Source organism: Ostrea edulis, chromosome 5, assembly GCF_947568905.1.
Source record: "Ostrea edulis chromosome 5, xbOstEdul1.1, whole genome shotgun sequence".
NCBI lineage: Eukaryota > Metazoa > Mollusca > Bivalvia > Ostreida > Ostreidae > Ostrea > Ostrea edulis.
In genome coordinates this window covers 34,690,481-34,704,538 of record NC_079168.1, presented here as the reverse complement: position 1 = coordinate 34,704,538, position 14,058 = coordinate 34,690,481, and the positions used below count along the sequence as shown (strand labels likewise).

General features: G+C 34.1%; 1 protein-coding gene across 1 annotated transcript; it reads left to right on the top strand.

The window, feature by feature from the left end:
- The first annotated feature begins 1 nt into the window (after position 1).
- Positions 2-13,398, top strand: LOC125652243 (uncharacterized). Its single transcript, XM_048881284.2, has 12 exons — positions 2-162; positions 1,396-1,552; positions 2,723-2,791; positions 4,335-4,411; positions 5,140-5,190; positions 5,285-5,358; positions 6,867-6,986; positions 8,775-8,855; positions 9,218-9,356; positions 10,541-10,623; positions 11,672-11,768; positions 13,218-13,398. The coding sequence occupies exons 1-12, from the start codon at positions 79-81 to the stop codon at positions 13,389-13,391; spliced, it is 1,206 nt and encodes a 401-aa protein (XP_048737241.2). The 5' UTR covers positions 2-78; the 3' UTR covers positions 13,392-13,398.
- The last annotated feature ends 660 nt before the right edge of the window (positions 13,399-14,058 follow it).

The window sequence follows — 14,058 nt, the reverse complement described above, 5'->3', positions numbered from 1 at the left end:
CTACTGAACCGGAAATTTCTCACCACGTGTACAAACTGTTTACCTTTTTGTGCAAGATATCGCGTTTGTGTTTGCACCATGAGAAAACGAACGATCGCGAAACCTAAAGCAGTTTCTGACCATGGGAGTGGATCAGTTCAAAAAGAGGAGTATTCGGTTAAGGTAAAATTATGCATGAAATTTTGTAAGGGGGAGGGGTGCACTACAGTACATGATTACAAACATGTAGCTAGAAGACATTTCTTATTACGTTGTATGATATGCACAAAACTAAAAGAAATTAATTTTAAAAGGCGTAATTTGAAAATATTTCCATGGTCATAACAAAAGTTGTAAATTGTAATCTGGTTGCACTGAATCTATCAGGTGCTACATCAAGCTGTCTGGCACACAAGTTTGACAACTCAGGGATATTGAGGCTGTCGATAGGTGACAAGTGAAAATACCTGCCACTGGATAAAGATCCTGGGTTATATGTGTCTTTTGAGCAAAGGACAGGGGTGTATACATTAGTCAGGCAGTCAGCCTAATTGTTCACTCTCCATTGGTCAGATAGATACGTTGGTGCAGCACCTGACTAAAGATTCAGGGGACCTAGGTTCAAATACCAGTGTGGTCTTGCGTTTTCTTCCTTCCTTATTTAAAGTTTTGGCTGAAGAAGCATTGAATAATGAAGGAAATATACTGCAAATTATACTTTTGGTAATACTGTTTCTCGATCATTATTGATGTACACTAATATAGTACAATTAACTGTATAGGCCGACATTTAGAGCCAAGTCTATAGCTAGATGAATAGTTTAAGACAGGTGTTTCATAGTTGATTGTTAGGCCATTCTTTGCACACTGATTTTGACTATGGATAACTCCGTTTACCTGATCAAGATATAAGGCTCATGGCAGGTGTGACCGGTCGACAGGGGTCTGCTTACTCCTCCTAAGCACCTGATCCCACCTCTGGTGTGTCTAGGGGTCCGTGTTTGCCCAACTATCTATTTTGTATTGCTTCTAGGAGTTATGAGATTGATCACTGTTCATTATCTTCACCTTTCATTTATGTATAGATTGAATTAATGCAGTCTTCAAGACAGTTATCACATTTTTTGTCATTCTGTAGTTCTATTATTTGTGTCCACTGCATGTACTTAATATACAAATTCTAAGGCTTTAATAGAAAATATCACCGAAGAATAAATAGATTTGTACATTAAATGATCTATGCATCAGCATACCAGTAATAAATCTGTCTCAAGTTATGAAAGCAGTGAAATATTAATAAAAACAAAGACCTACATATGTTATAATACTTTGTTGTTATAGTGTATAGTAAATCAGTCAGGTCTATAGAAATTGTTTATAACAGAAAATTTTCACACACTGGAGATTTTTATTCAGTCTAGAGGTGAGCAGTCATCTGACAGTGGAGGCGGAGTGACCTTCGGTAAACGTCTTCTGAAAGCTGTACAAATTCTGATCATCATTACACTGGTTCCACCATTCCTGAACTATGCAGCATTACAGAAAGAGGCCTCAGAACTCAAACCTAGTCATGGTGAGTTACAGCATGTCATTTGCTTTTCATTTGTTAGTATTTTGTATCTGTATACTGTTAACAGTACAGTTGAACTTTGTTATATCGAACAATGATACCTCGAACACCAAGGATATGTCGAAGTGATTAGGAAGTCCCAACCACTTATTCTTTAAGTATTTTACCCTCGATATTTCAAATCCTCGGATATCTTGATTATATTCTTGATCCCATCAAGTTCAAGATAACGAGGTTTGACTGTATTTTCATTTCATCTTTCTGAAAATGAATTTACTGTGTGCTTTTTAAATGGTGGTTTTTTGGGTTTTTTTGTCATCAAGATAATTCATTGTCAAGATCCATTGTTACAGTAATGCACTGTGAGTTGATATCCAAGATTTCATCGGTTCATTGAAGTTTCCATGTTATCAATGGTTTTCAGTAGTACCCAGTCCCTTATAGTATATGTACCGTAAATTAATGAGGACCCCTCAGGAGAAGAGTGTAGTGGTCAGACAGCAAGTTTGGTTGCTGGTAACTAGATATCTTAGTCAATAGTCCACCTGACCAGAGATGTAGAGATCCTAGGTTCAATTCCTGATCTGGTTTATCATCCCCACATAATAATTCATTGTGAGAAGGGATATAGTAACAGACCATCTTGTATGTGGGTGAGTATGTCAGTGTGAGTGCTTGTATAACACTGAGCTTGTAGACACTCCGCAGGCCACATTTTTGTTCCATTAATGTCATACTTTGCATGTAGCTTTGTTATCAAGAGGGAAGAAGCCACTCCATTTTAGGGTCAAAAGGTTAAGGTCACTACAGGACTTCATAGAAGAAGCTTGTAGACACTCTAAAAGCCACATTTTTGGCTCCATTGATTTGATACTTCACATATAGTTTTATTTTCAAGATCCAAAGGTCAAGTTCACCATGTGACTTCATAGAAAAAGCTTGTAGACACTCTGCAGGCCACATCTTTTGCTCCTTTGATTTCATACTTCACATGTAGCTTTGTTATCAAGAGAGGAAAAATCCTTTTCATTCTGATTGGACTTAATAGAAAAAGCTTGTAGATACTCATTGCGAGGGGATATGCCCCACCTTGTGGAGCTCTTGATATATATTATTCCTTATTTTTATGTAAAGAACTGAGAAGTATATATCATGACCTTGTGGATATTGCAGGACAACTATATGATGTTGCATGGGGACAAAAATTATTGAAAATGTGCCATGGAAAAGGCCCTCCCACAGGTAAGCATGTACTTAAAATTTTACTCGCTAAACTTTTGTACAGATTTGAATTAATTGTCACATCAGAATTTGTTTGATAACATCCACATGGATCCACGGCTCAGTGATCTGTAAAGTTCATGTGTGGATCTAACGAAGTTAAATTTAGTCCAACTAAATGATTAAGAATTGTTTTGGTATTGTAGTGTTTTCACTGCTGTGAGTGTTTATTCAGTTTTAACTTCAGGTAAAGGAACCAGATCTGGGAGTGAATCAATTTGAATCTGGTTGTGATGTAGTGATCTAGTCAAGTAAAAATACGGGAAAATAAACAACACTGGTTTAAAAGTTTCAACCCTTTGGTTGGTTGATTGTTTTATGTCTCATCAAGTTTAGATGTTTTCTTTTTTGAGAATTCTTTTAAGGTTTTATTTTAGTGGGCCACAGGCCCAGTTATCTCAAAATATTACAATACAATAATACATTACAATATTTCTACCATTTAACGGTCACTTGCTAGATTGTCAGAGTTGGACCCTTCACTAAATTTTCAGGGAATTTTCAAATAGATATGATTAAGTGTATTTTAGAAGTAATTTTCCACATTGATGAATGTTCTGGTATTGAATTTATACACGTCTAAATTTAAATGAAGACATTCGAAAAGGGACAAATGTTTATAGATACGACCATGACATCAGATGACCAATCCTAATGTGACAACAGAAATTAGTGATGATTTTATGAAATACAAATTACAGGAACTGCATGAATCACACAACCAGAACAAAGCAATAGGAAAGTACTTTTAGTGAAATAACATGAGGCAAACACAACTCCACTGCAAGATATTCAGTGATCAGATGACCACAAACAGGTTAAACATTGGAATGATTACTGTAAAACTTCCAGGGGAGGGAGACATATTGTTTCCGTACTTTCTGTCTGTTTGTCTGTATGTCACAAAATCTTTGAACGCTTCTCCGAATCTCGTCCAATATGGCTTATCTGATAGACTTGAAACTTTGTACAATGCTTCATTGCCATATGTAGATGTGCATATTCTCAGGACAGGAGGAACCAGTTCTTTTCCTAAAGGTTATAGTGAATCTAAGAGAGGTGGAGGATGTAAAAAAAGTTTGCAAACACTTCTCCTATATGGCTTATTGGAGTTCACAATGTTTATGTTCCTGCTCATACTTTCTCCTCCATACCATGCAGCACATTAAGGGGAGGAGGTTTAATTTGGAGCACTTCCATTTTGGAGAGCTGGGGAGACATTTGTTTTTCATAAAAACAATCTCTAGATCTTATATTGTGAAAGAACATATAAAAATTCTTGATCAACAAACCACTTGTGAATTCATGTTCTACAAGCCATTTCGTGATATTGAGTACTCGCGTAAAATAAGGAATCCACAGTAACTCTTTAATTCCTGTAAAAAGAAACTCTATATAAGTATAATGAAAATAATGCATATTATACATGCATCAATTTGTTGGTCAAGATGAAATCCATTAGAGTATGAACTTTAGGCTTGAGTTTAAGACTTGGATTTTTCAGTTATATTGGATGCCCCCACTGGTATGACCTCAGATGTCTGGGAGTTAGTTTGGCCAAGCATAGCAAAAGTCTCTAGGGTAAGTGATTGCACAGGTCAATTTGCATCATCCATATATGTAAGTCCAAATTCTAATACATCAGTTTCGAGATACGAATTCATCTGTGTAGGAGGTGCATTTAGTGGGACTTTGAATGACCAAGTGGGACAGAGTGTACCTACAGTCAACGAGGAAGACAATGAAATTTATTAAAGGCAGCTCTTTTTTAATATGTAAATGTGGGAAATACAAAATACTATCGAAAGAAATGTTTCCCTAAAGTGGAAACATATAAACAATGTCATATTTGCAAGTAATATCTTAGATATGGTACTTATGACCAACGAAATAACATGATAGGATAAGAATTCTATGTATTTTAAAATTATTCCCTAAATACTTAAAACTTACTTAGTGTGTGTATCAGTCGAATTTGGGTGATCAAACAGCGTATGAGAGATTTACCGAGTACTTTCACTTACACAGTGATGAATATTTGTCCCATTCCCACGTGTAAACAAATTGTTTCATGCCTCACTATATACGAGAGTTCTCCAAAGGGAAATAACTCAGACGTATCTCAAAACTGGCGTATTGAGATGTTAAAGCCCCGGGTTTTATCAAAGTACCTTTATGATATTTATGCCATATTCAGCCATTGTAAAATTTACACGTGAAAATTTTTGGTGGAAAACCAAGAGACAAAGTGGATCCATCCACACTCTAAAAACCCACAAAATTTCAATGAGGTTGAATTTGATTGACAGGTCTGTGTGTATGACAGAGCAGGGCTTGGTTTCAGCGACCGCCCAGTGAAGGTATACCATCTTATTTTAAAAACACATATAATAAAAAAACATTTCCACTGCTTCCACTACAGAGAGATCTGATTATCTTTCTCTGTGTCCACAGAACTACTCTCACACAGATGGGGAAGATGCCAAGAGTAACATCAGGAACAAGTGGCAGCCATTCACAGTCGAGAGGTGACTTCATTAACAATGAAAACAATTAATTTATTGTGGTATATGTTTATAACAAATTCATTCATATATAATTGACAAATTTCGTATACTAAAAATTTTTTTTTTTTTTGAAAGACCAGGAATAATTCAATTCACTGAATGAAAAATTCTTGCATGTGAATTAGGAATATGGGGGTATTCTTATGAGGATAAATTCTGAAAATGCTTTTTAACTAGTTTTAGGAGACTTGCTGATGGCAGTTCTTACTGATAGTCACTAAATTCTGTCAGGGAGATATACTTCATACTCTGTAGTACAAAAATATTTCTATACATGAAAGTTTGAGTCAGAAAATTAATCATTTCTATAGGTTAAATTTTGTTGCCCTGATCATTTGTAATGTTCCACTTCCAACATATAACAATCTTAGCAAATGAACAACCTAAACCCTCATAATGTATAATTAATTTCTTTGGTGCTTACCTTGCACTGATAGCGAATTTTTTCTTTGATATCCTTCATTTTGGTATTTAATATATTTATATACAGTAATAGAAATGTTCTGTTTATGACGGTTTAGTTTCCTAACTTCTCAGTGCTGACTTGACCCCATTATGCACACTTGTAATGTAATGGTGTCTGCTATATTAAAGGAGGGGATCGTGTAGGAATGGAATATACATAGTATGACTAGTGAGAGTGATGACCAATTCATTTCTGTCCATGAGTTTAGCTGTTTTCATATGACATGTTAAACAGTGAATTTCTTTTATATTTCATAAAGAACAAGGTATGATTGTGTACATTAAAAGGCCCAAAAAATTTCTCTGTTTTAAAAGTGCCTTGAATTAAGCTTGATCTGTGTTTTAACTAGGTTGACTTAATATATGCCAAGTATGCCATCTCAACTTTAATCAAAGTTATTGCTTATTTGATAGCATTATTACGTCATGAATAAGACTTTTCCCGTCTTTTTTTTTTCAAAAAGAGCTTAATAACTGTTACATTTCATCCAGATTATTGCTTTTTGAATATGAATTTGTTCAACGCATGGGCTGTATGTTTTCTGAAAGGAAAACCCCCTGAATTTATGAATTTTTTCGTTGATTTTGGTAATTTTATGCCAATTATTTAACTTCATGCTCCTGTCATATAACACGAAGCAATTTTGGATCAAGTTAAACATAGTTTGGGTTTGCTTATAGATTCCTTATTTGAATGCCAGATTTTGGGACTCCCTTCTGAAATCCTCAATTTTTTGGGCCATATGACTTTCAAAACTGTACCTGCTTCTTTGAATTTTATTATAATGGTAATTTCGGCACCACTGAAATATTATTTGTTTCTGAATTTCCATAGGAACTCCTCATAATTAAAGTAGATTTGTCTCTATCTACAGTTTTGAATGCTACTCTTTATCATGAAATAAAATGAAATTTTTTGAAATTATGCATGTCATACTTTTGATAAGTTCTGCATATCAAGTACTGTTACCCTATTTGTATACTCTGTGTGAATTCTGTTACAGAATGGCAGATGACTTGAACAAATTGATAACGACAAGCAGTCAAGAACCTCAACCCATTATATTAGTGGGAGCAGAGTTAGGGGCCCTGGTCGCACAATTTTACACTCAAATGTTTGAAAAGTAGGTATTGGGAATTATCTCTTCATGTAAATGATTATTTAGACTAACACTTTGTATAATGGTACAAATGATTTTGATTAAATCCTGAAGTGTTCTTGATTGTGTCTTCACAAGAGCGGCTCAGTTAACTGCAGATCTGTAGCTCTCTGGGAAAATATTGGGACAAACCTGGCCTGGAGGTTATAAAGCACAGACCTGGTTGTCCCAGTATTTTCCCAGAGAGCTTACAGATCTGCAGCCAGAGCGAAGTGGACCAAAACCATTGGCTTGTGAAGATGACTTGATTGCAGAATGCATGATTGAACTGGCTGTACTGTGTATGAATGTAAGCTTTAAAAGTATAGACAAATTATGTATGAGAAGAAGAGAGAGTAAAGAAAGAGAAACACAGGGATAGTCAAAGAAAAATGGTAAATGCAATACAGGTTCTAACAATTTGTAAAAACTGAGGCTTTTAGCTTTTTCACATATTTGTGCACATCACATTAAGCCACTACCATAGATATTTTGATTCCATGGTGTTAGTTTCCATTAATAGCTCATTTCTATGAAGAGAACACTTTGGTCATTAAAAATACAGTGAAGCATTCTGAATATGATTATCACAAAATGTGAAGCTGCATTTTGGTTTGTGGTGGTTTAACACACATAAGAAAATTATGATGAATGGAATGTATAAGACATGTAAAATGATCTAATGGATAGGACAAATTTAGAATTTACCCAATTTCATAGAAAATTGCAAATTTATTGTAAAACAATTTAAAATTATATATTAAAACCTCAGTGGGACTTGAACCATGATCTTTGGTTAGAAAACTTAACACTTTCATCCATTCAGCTCACCAGTTGGTAACAATATTTAAATGGACAAGAGATATATTACTGATGTATTCAGGATGTACTTACTTTTTATACACACACCTGTCTTTAGACAGGAGAGCAATGTCTGTATGTCCTTCCATTCATCTGTTTGGGATTTTCTTTTTCTATTTTCATTTCTCTGTCACATATCAAGCTGAAACTTACTGTATAACTGCTTTGTGGGCCACTCTAAAGATCATGTTGCAATTTTAATCCATTTTGACCTCTCTTGCAGGAGTTTTTCCCCTTTATTTGAAATTTAATGTTATATGGCAGGTACACATGATTTGTATGGCTAGTTTCAAGTGAGGACCTTCAGTTTTTAGGAAATATTACATAGAGAGTTCATGATTTGTCTTAATTCCTCCCACAGTTTTCAAATGAGGACTTTCCTATATACAGAATTTTTGTATGGGTACTGATGTGCATATGACAAACATTAATGACAGATTATTGAACTTATTCAGTTTTGAGGAAGTATTACAAAGTGAATACATGTTTCGACCATTTAGCTACTGTCAATTTTTGAGCTAAGGCCTTTGTAAACAACTTTAAGATGTGCATATTGCAAGGATTTTGATTCCCAACAATTTTCTAATATTCATTGAGGGTTTGAAAAAATTACGGGTTGTTGAACTTTGTCAATTTCAGGAAAAACTCTTGGTTTGTCAATATACCTCTTGTCATGGTTTTTATGCTAATACCTTTATGATGCAAGAGAAAGTATTTTGCAACTTGATGATGGCTAATACTACCTTCAGTAAAGTTCTACAACTCATGGCTTAAACACCCTTAATAAGCATGTGACAGGTGTATTATGTACTGTTTCCAGTACTCTTGTTAGATATTGTGACAGTAATATTATTCCTCTGTAAAACAATGGCTCCAGAAAGTGTATTCTAACTGATGTTTAAATTGTTGCAGCCAGGTTGCGGGGATGTTGCTGATTAACCCTTTGTCGGATGATCTGTTTGAACAAGACTCAGGTTCATGGGAAGCGCATTGGTAAGTGCAATACAGTCCAATTTGTTTATTTCAGATGTCATGCAATTCAAAATGTTGTGTAAGTTGAACACACATTTCATCACCAGACTTTGTAATCAATTTAGTATTTGGGGGTACCAAACTTATCTGAATAAGACAAGCTTCATTGTTCATGTAGTGAGCATGGAAGATGAATTTTCACTGTATCATTAAGTAGAATGTTTTTATGGTAAATGCACTTGATTTCTAGCTAGATCTAATTACCATAATTTTAAATTTGTGGTGAGCTTTTATCTTTACTTTTTCCATCTAATTCTGTTGTAATTCAGTTGCATGTAACTGTTATGTGAATACATGCTTTCAATTAGTTTTTTCATCTTCAGGTTCAGAAATTTGATTCCAAATTTCCAGAGCTTACAGCTTGGTGCAGCGCTTGGTTTGGTTCGATTGGCATTACTTGTAGGACTGATGAATCAGCCTCTGACAGGCACTAATCTACCCGAGGACGTTACCAACAGACAGGTTCAAAGTTCACAATATATATAAACTCAATGTACTTTTAAACACTCAATGTACCATATAATCTGTACCTAGGATTTGAATGATGACAAAAACATGACTTTTTATAATGCCGATACTCACCACCATATCTATCCAGGACTTGAGATTCTATTACATGTATATACAGGTAGTACTGTACTATGTGGTCAATTTCACCAGTTTTATTATTGATAGATCTGATAAAGGAATGGAAATGCAGCAATTACTGCATTGAAATAGTGTGAAACTAAGATTTATGGAACACCGAATTAACAAACTCAAATAATTGAAGATGTATCTAATTATTTGAAGAGATTTTTAACTGAATTGTTGCACGCATCAAATGAATTGATGATTCTTCAAATAATTAAAGATATCTCCAATTATTCGATTTATAATAATTTGGCGCTTCATAAAGTTTAAATGTACATTTCATGATCCCGGGGTAGAGGTTCTGACTCCAGAGTGGGGCCAAACTTGGCATGCATGTATATACGGTAGTGTAAATGTATAAAACATTTAAATAATATCTTCATAAATGCTATTAATATTAAATTGATATTTAGGAGGAGTAGGCTATTCTTTACCATAATTGTAAATTTCATGATCCCAGGAGTAAGAATTTTGGTTCTAGGGTGGGACCAAAATTATTATATTGATTGTTGTCTTTATCATTTGAAAGACCACTTTAATTTTTTGGACACAATATAAAAACTAAATGCATACTTAGGAAAAGCAGGAATGGTGTACAGAAATTGTGAATTTTGCAACCCCAGGATTTTGACTCTAGGGCGAGTCCAAATTATTCATATCGTGTTAATGTTACATATATTATGTAAAGTCTTTCATCAGTATAGGCACTTTTAGGGGCATTCAAGTTTTAAGAGCACATTTTGTTTTATACTGTTGCTGAATATTAGAATATAGCTTACATATGCAGAACAGGAATTTTTTTCTAGATTTTAGCCCTTGGGGCTAGTGATCGATACTTTTAGCTAATACTTAGGTGACCGATAAGGCCTGTGGGCCTCTTGTTAAACAAAAGATGTTATATTTATTACAGTTCATGTATCTTTCCTTGGAAATAGTTTAGAATGCTTTAGTGGTCAATTTGCTGCTTTGTGTGATCTTGTTTATGTAATGTTATTATATGTGTCCTTTTTCAGAAATACCTACTTTGTCATCCCAAACACCTCAGTTCCGTGGTTGATGAGTACCATTTCATTAATGAATCATTTTCACAAATCAGGTAAATATATGTAAAACAGTGCTAGCTGGTAATCTAGGTGGGCTTACCCTTTTTGAGAAGATACAGTGTATTTGATGGTTATGGATTAAGGAAATTTTAAAATTAGATTTTCAAAAAAGATTTGAAATATATTCTTTTTTTCTCAATGAAATTGTAATTGGGATAGTGAAGATAGCTATATTTTTGTTAGGTCACCTGAGTCACTCAGGTGACCTATTGCTATTGGTCTGCATCCACCGTTGTGCGTCATCTGTCGCAGGCTAAATAAAAATAATTAACATTTCTAACTTCTTGATAACCACCCTACCTATTCTTTTCAAATTTGGTATGAAGCATTTTTGAGACAAGGGAGATATAAATTGCAGTACTCCTGCAGCCCTGGGGACCTATGGGTGGGGCAAATACTGCTAACAATTGACCAATTTTTGAAAATCTTCTCTACAATTACAGATTTGTAAGAAAAATTAATGCTTAGTCATGTAGAGCAGGAAGGCCTCTACCAAAATTGTAAATTTCATGATCCCAGAGCTAAGGGCTTTGGTACCAAGGTAGGGCCAAAATGGTCATAGTGATTAAATGTCTATCATTTAAGAGACTTCTTTAATTTTGCCAATATTGTATAAAAAACTAAATGCACATTTAGGAAAAGCAGAAAGGGATGTACCAAAATTGTGAATTTCGCCACCCCAGCCAGGGTTCTGACTCTAGGGTGGGTCAAAAATAATCATAGTTTTAGTGTTAATGCAATATATATTATGGAAAGTCTTTCATGAAAATGGACACTTTTGGGGGTATTTATGCTTTTTATACTGCTGCTGAATATTAGAATTTAGCTTAGATATGCAAAGCAAAAAAATTATTATAGATTTCATAGCCTTTTGCTCTAGTGATACTTTTAACTGAATACTCAGGTGACCAATAAGGCCCTTGGGCCTCTTGTTATAAATTATGTGGAAAAAGCTCTGGGGTACCTGGTTTTGAAACTATCGTGAAGCTGAGCATTCCTTGACAATCAGAATGACTTAATTTACATCAGTAAATGTTTTAGGACGATGAGGATGTTAAAAGCAGTTCCCAGCAATGTGTCTGTCACAGTACTAAGTGGAAATTACTACGATGAATTAATGCCTGGCCATTTAAACAAGGTAAAGTACAGATGCATTACATGTTGTTTAAAATTACTACCGACTCTTTAATGTAGAATGCTTTGGGTACTAAGTAACCATTCTTTGCTAGGCAACTTAAAATTTCTCTACGAATGTTTAGTATAATTATATTATAGTGAGCATTAATTCAATTAATGTGCGTAATAACTGAATTATAGCTCTATAAAAATTGAACGTATGATATATCATTAATTCAATTGATGCATGCAATCATTCCTTTAGTTTAGAGAGAGTAACTATATAATTAAAGATATCTTCAATTCAACATATCCACAACTGAATTAATGATCGATCTCTTTAATTGAATTATTGCTCTCTTCAAAAGAATTGATGTGCACATTAATTCCTTATATAAAAGCGTTGTCAATATCTTCCATTGAATTAAAGAGATCACGAAATCATTTATACTGAGCTCCAAATTAAATTTTGGGAGCCATAATTCCACCACATTGATGCACACACCAATCGAAATGATTAGAGCAATGATTGAATTATTGAGATGCACATATCAAATCAATTATTGCTATCTTCAATTGAATTGATGCTCGCAATAATTGAATTGATGTGTGTATCAATTCATTTATGTGCGCAATAATTGAATTAATGATATCTTCAAATAATTAAAGATCATCTTCAATTATTTGAGTTCCATACATATTTTAATGATCCTATTTCAATATCAAAACTTAGAAACTGTAACAGTAATAAAATGTATTCTCATATTTTTACACAATTGATAATGGTTTGACCATAATTAGTGATGTGTGGTGAAGCCATTAATGGCATTGAATTTGATTTATCGATACATGCTGTAAAACACTCAATTTGATTGGTCGATAAAAATGTTAGCAAAGCTATGGTTGGTCAAGAGAAGTTCTTAATAAACCTCACAAACATAACTTTGTGGTGAACTCACTCTGAGGTAAACACTAGAAAAGATCGTCTGGACCAATCAGAGAGTATGAAAATTCTGTTATGTCACATATATCATTATGCCCCAGCTATGATTGATATAACATTTCACTTAATTTATATTGGGCCAGATGTGGCTCACTGCATAATGCAGGTGGATCACAAAACTATAATGAAATTGAGATAATCTATGATAAGTTCATAATCTCAGGTCAACTTCATATGATCAATAAGGACATTTTTAGGATTATGGGAGTTACTTTTTGACATCAAAAATTCATTGGACACACATGTTGACTCAAAATTTCTGTCCTAATCTTTAGAGCTCACAATGCAGGTGGCCTTTTGGGCCACTCATTATTATAGCAGTCATTTATATAATGTAATTTCTCAGTTAGTGCAAGTTGGACAGAACAAGTCCTGTGTGAAATTTAAATGACATTATTCTATTTGTGAAAAACAGTATTGATAGGTTCTGAGTATTTGGAATTTAAAGAATGGTGGTTTCTTTTTCAGGCATGGGCCAAGTCAGAGCAGAATTTACTGACGAAACATTATCCTAGGGCGAAACACATTGTTATAAACAGTTCAGACAGACATATGTTATATAGAAATCCAGATGCTATTTCAGAGCAGGTGATAAAAATGATCAAACAAGTTAGAAACAAATTAAGAATAAAAAGTAGTTAGCTTGCAATTTCTCTTGTTTATTGAAAAATATTTTGTGAATGACTGCACGGTAAAGATGATGGGATATATGGAAAAGATGAAAACAACAAGTCGTGCAAATACCAGTACATGCTTAAACATTCCATCATAAACTAGACTTGAAAATGTACAAGTCAGAAAAGGCCCTGCAATGGTGCCGGACAGACAGATGGACAGATGATCTTCCCAAGGAAACTTAAATTGAATGGTCTTCCTCTGCCTACTCAGAGTATTACTTACAAAATTTATTGAAGTCTTCTTGTGTAATCAGAAGTAATTTTGTATCATAATAAGTGCTATTATTTTATTAATGTTAAAAAATTCTAAGTCCCATAACTCTGTAACGACAAAGCCGATAAATCTGAAAATCAAGTGGGGTCTTTCTCTGCCTAATCCAAGTATGATGAATAAAATTTTTGAAAATATTCTTAAGAAAACTAAATTTATCACGTGCCATAGAAAGTGATGACAGAGTAATAACTATAGGGCGTCCACCATATGGCAGGGCTCTAAAAATATCTGTCACATTACATAGAACTATAACTAGATTGTCACATCATTGTGCTAAAAGAGTGATGTGTAGAGAAAGCATGAATGTACATGTACTGCACCAAGATGCATATGGTAAGAAAATTCTTTGTTTCATGCG

Bases quoted from the DNA above. Each gene is read 5' to 3' on its own strand.
- LOC125652243 (XM_048881284.2), top strand. From the start codon at position 79: ATGAGAAAACGAACGATCGCGAAACCTAAAGCAGTTTCTGACCATGGG. The intron at 5,359-6,866 runs GTGACTTCATTA...ATTCTGTTACAG, and splicing joins CAGCCATTCACAGTCGAGAG to AATGGCAGATGACTTGAACA. The intron at 6,987-8,774 runs GTAGGTATTGGG...AAATTGTTGCAG, and splicing joins TACACTCAAATGTTTGAAAA to CCAGGTTGCGGGGATGTTGC.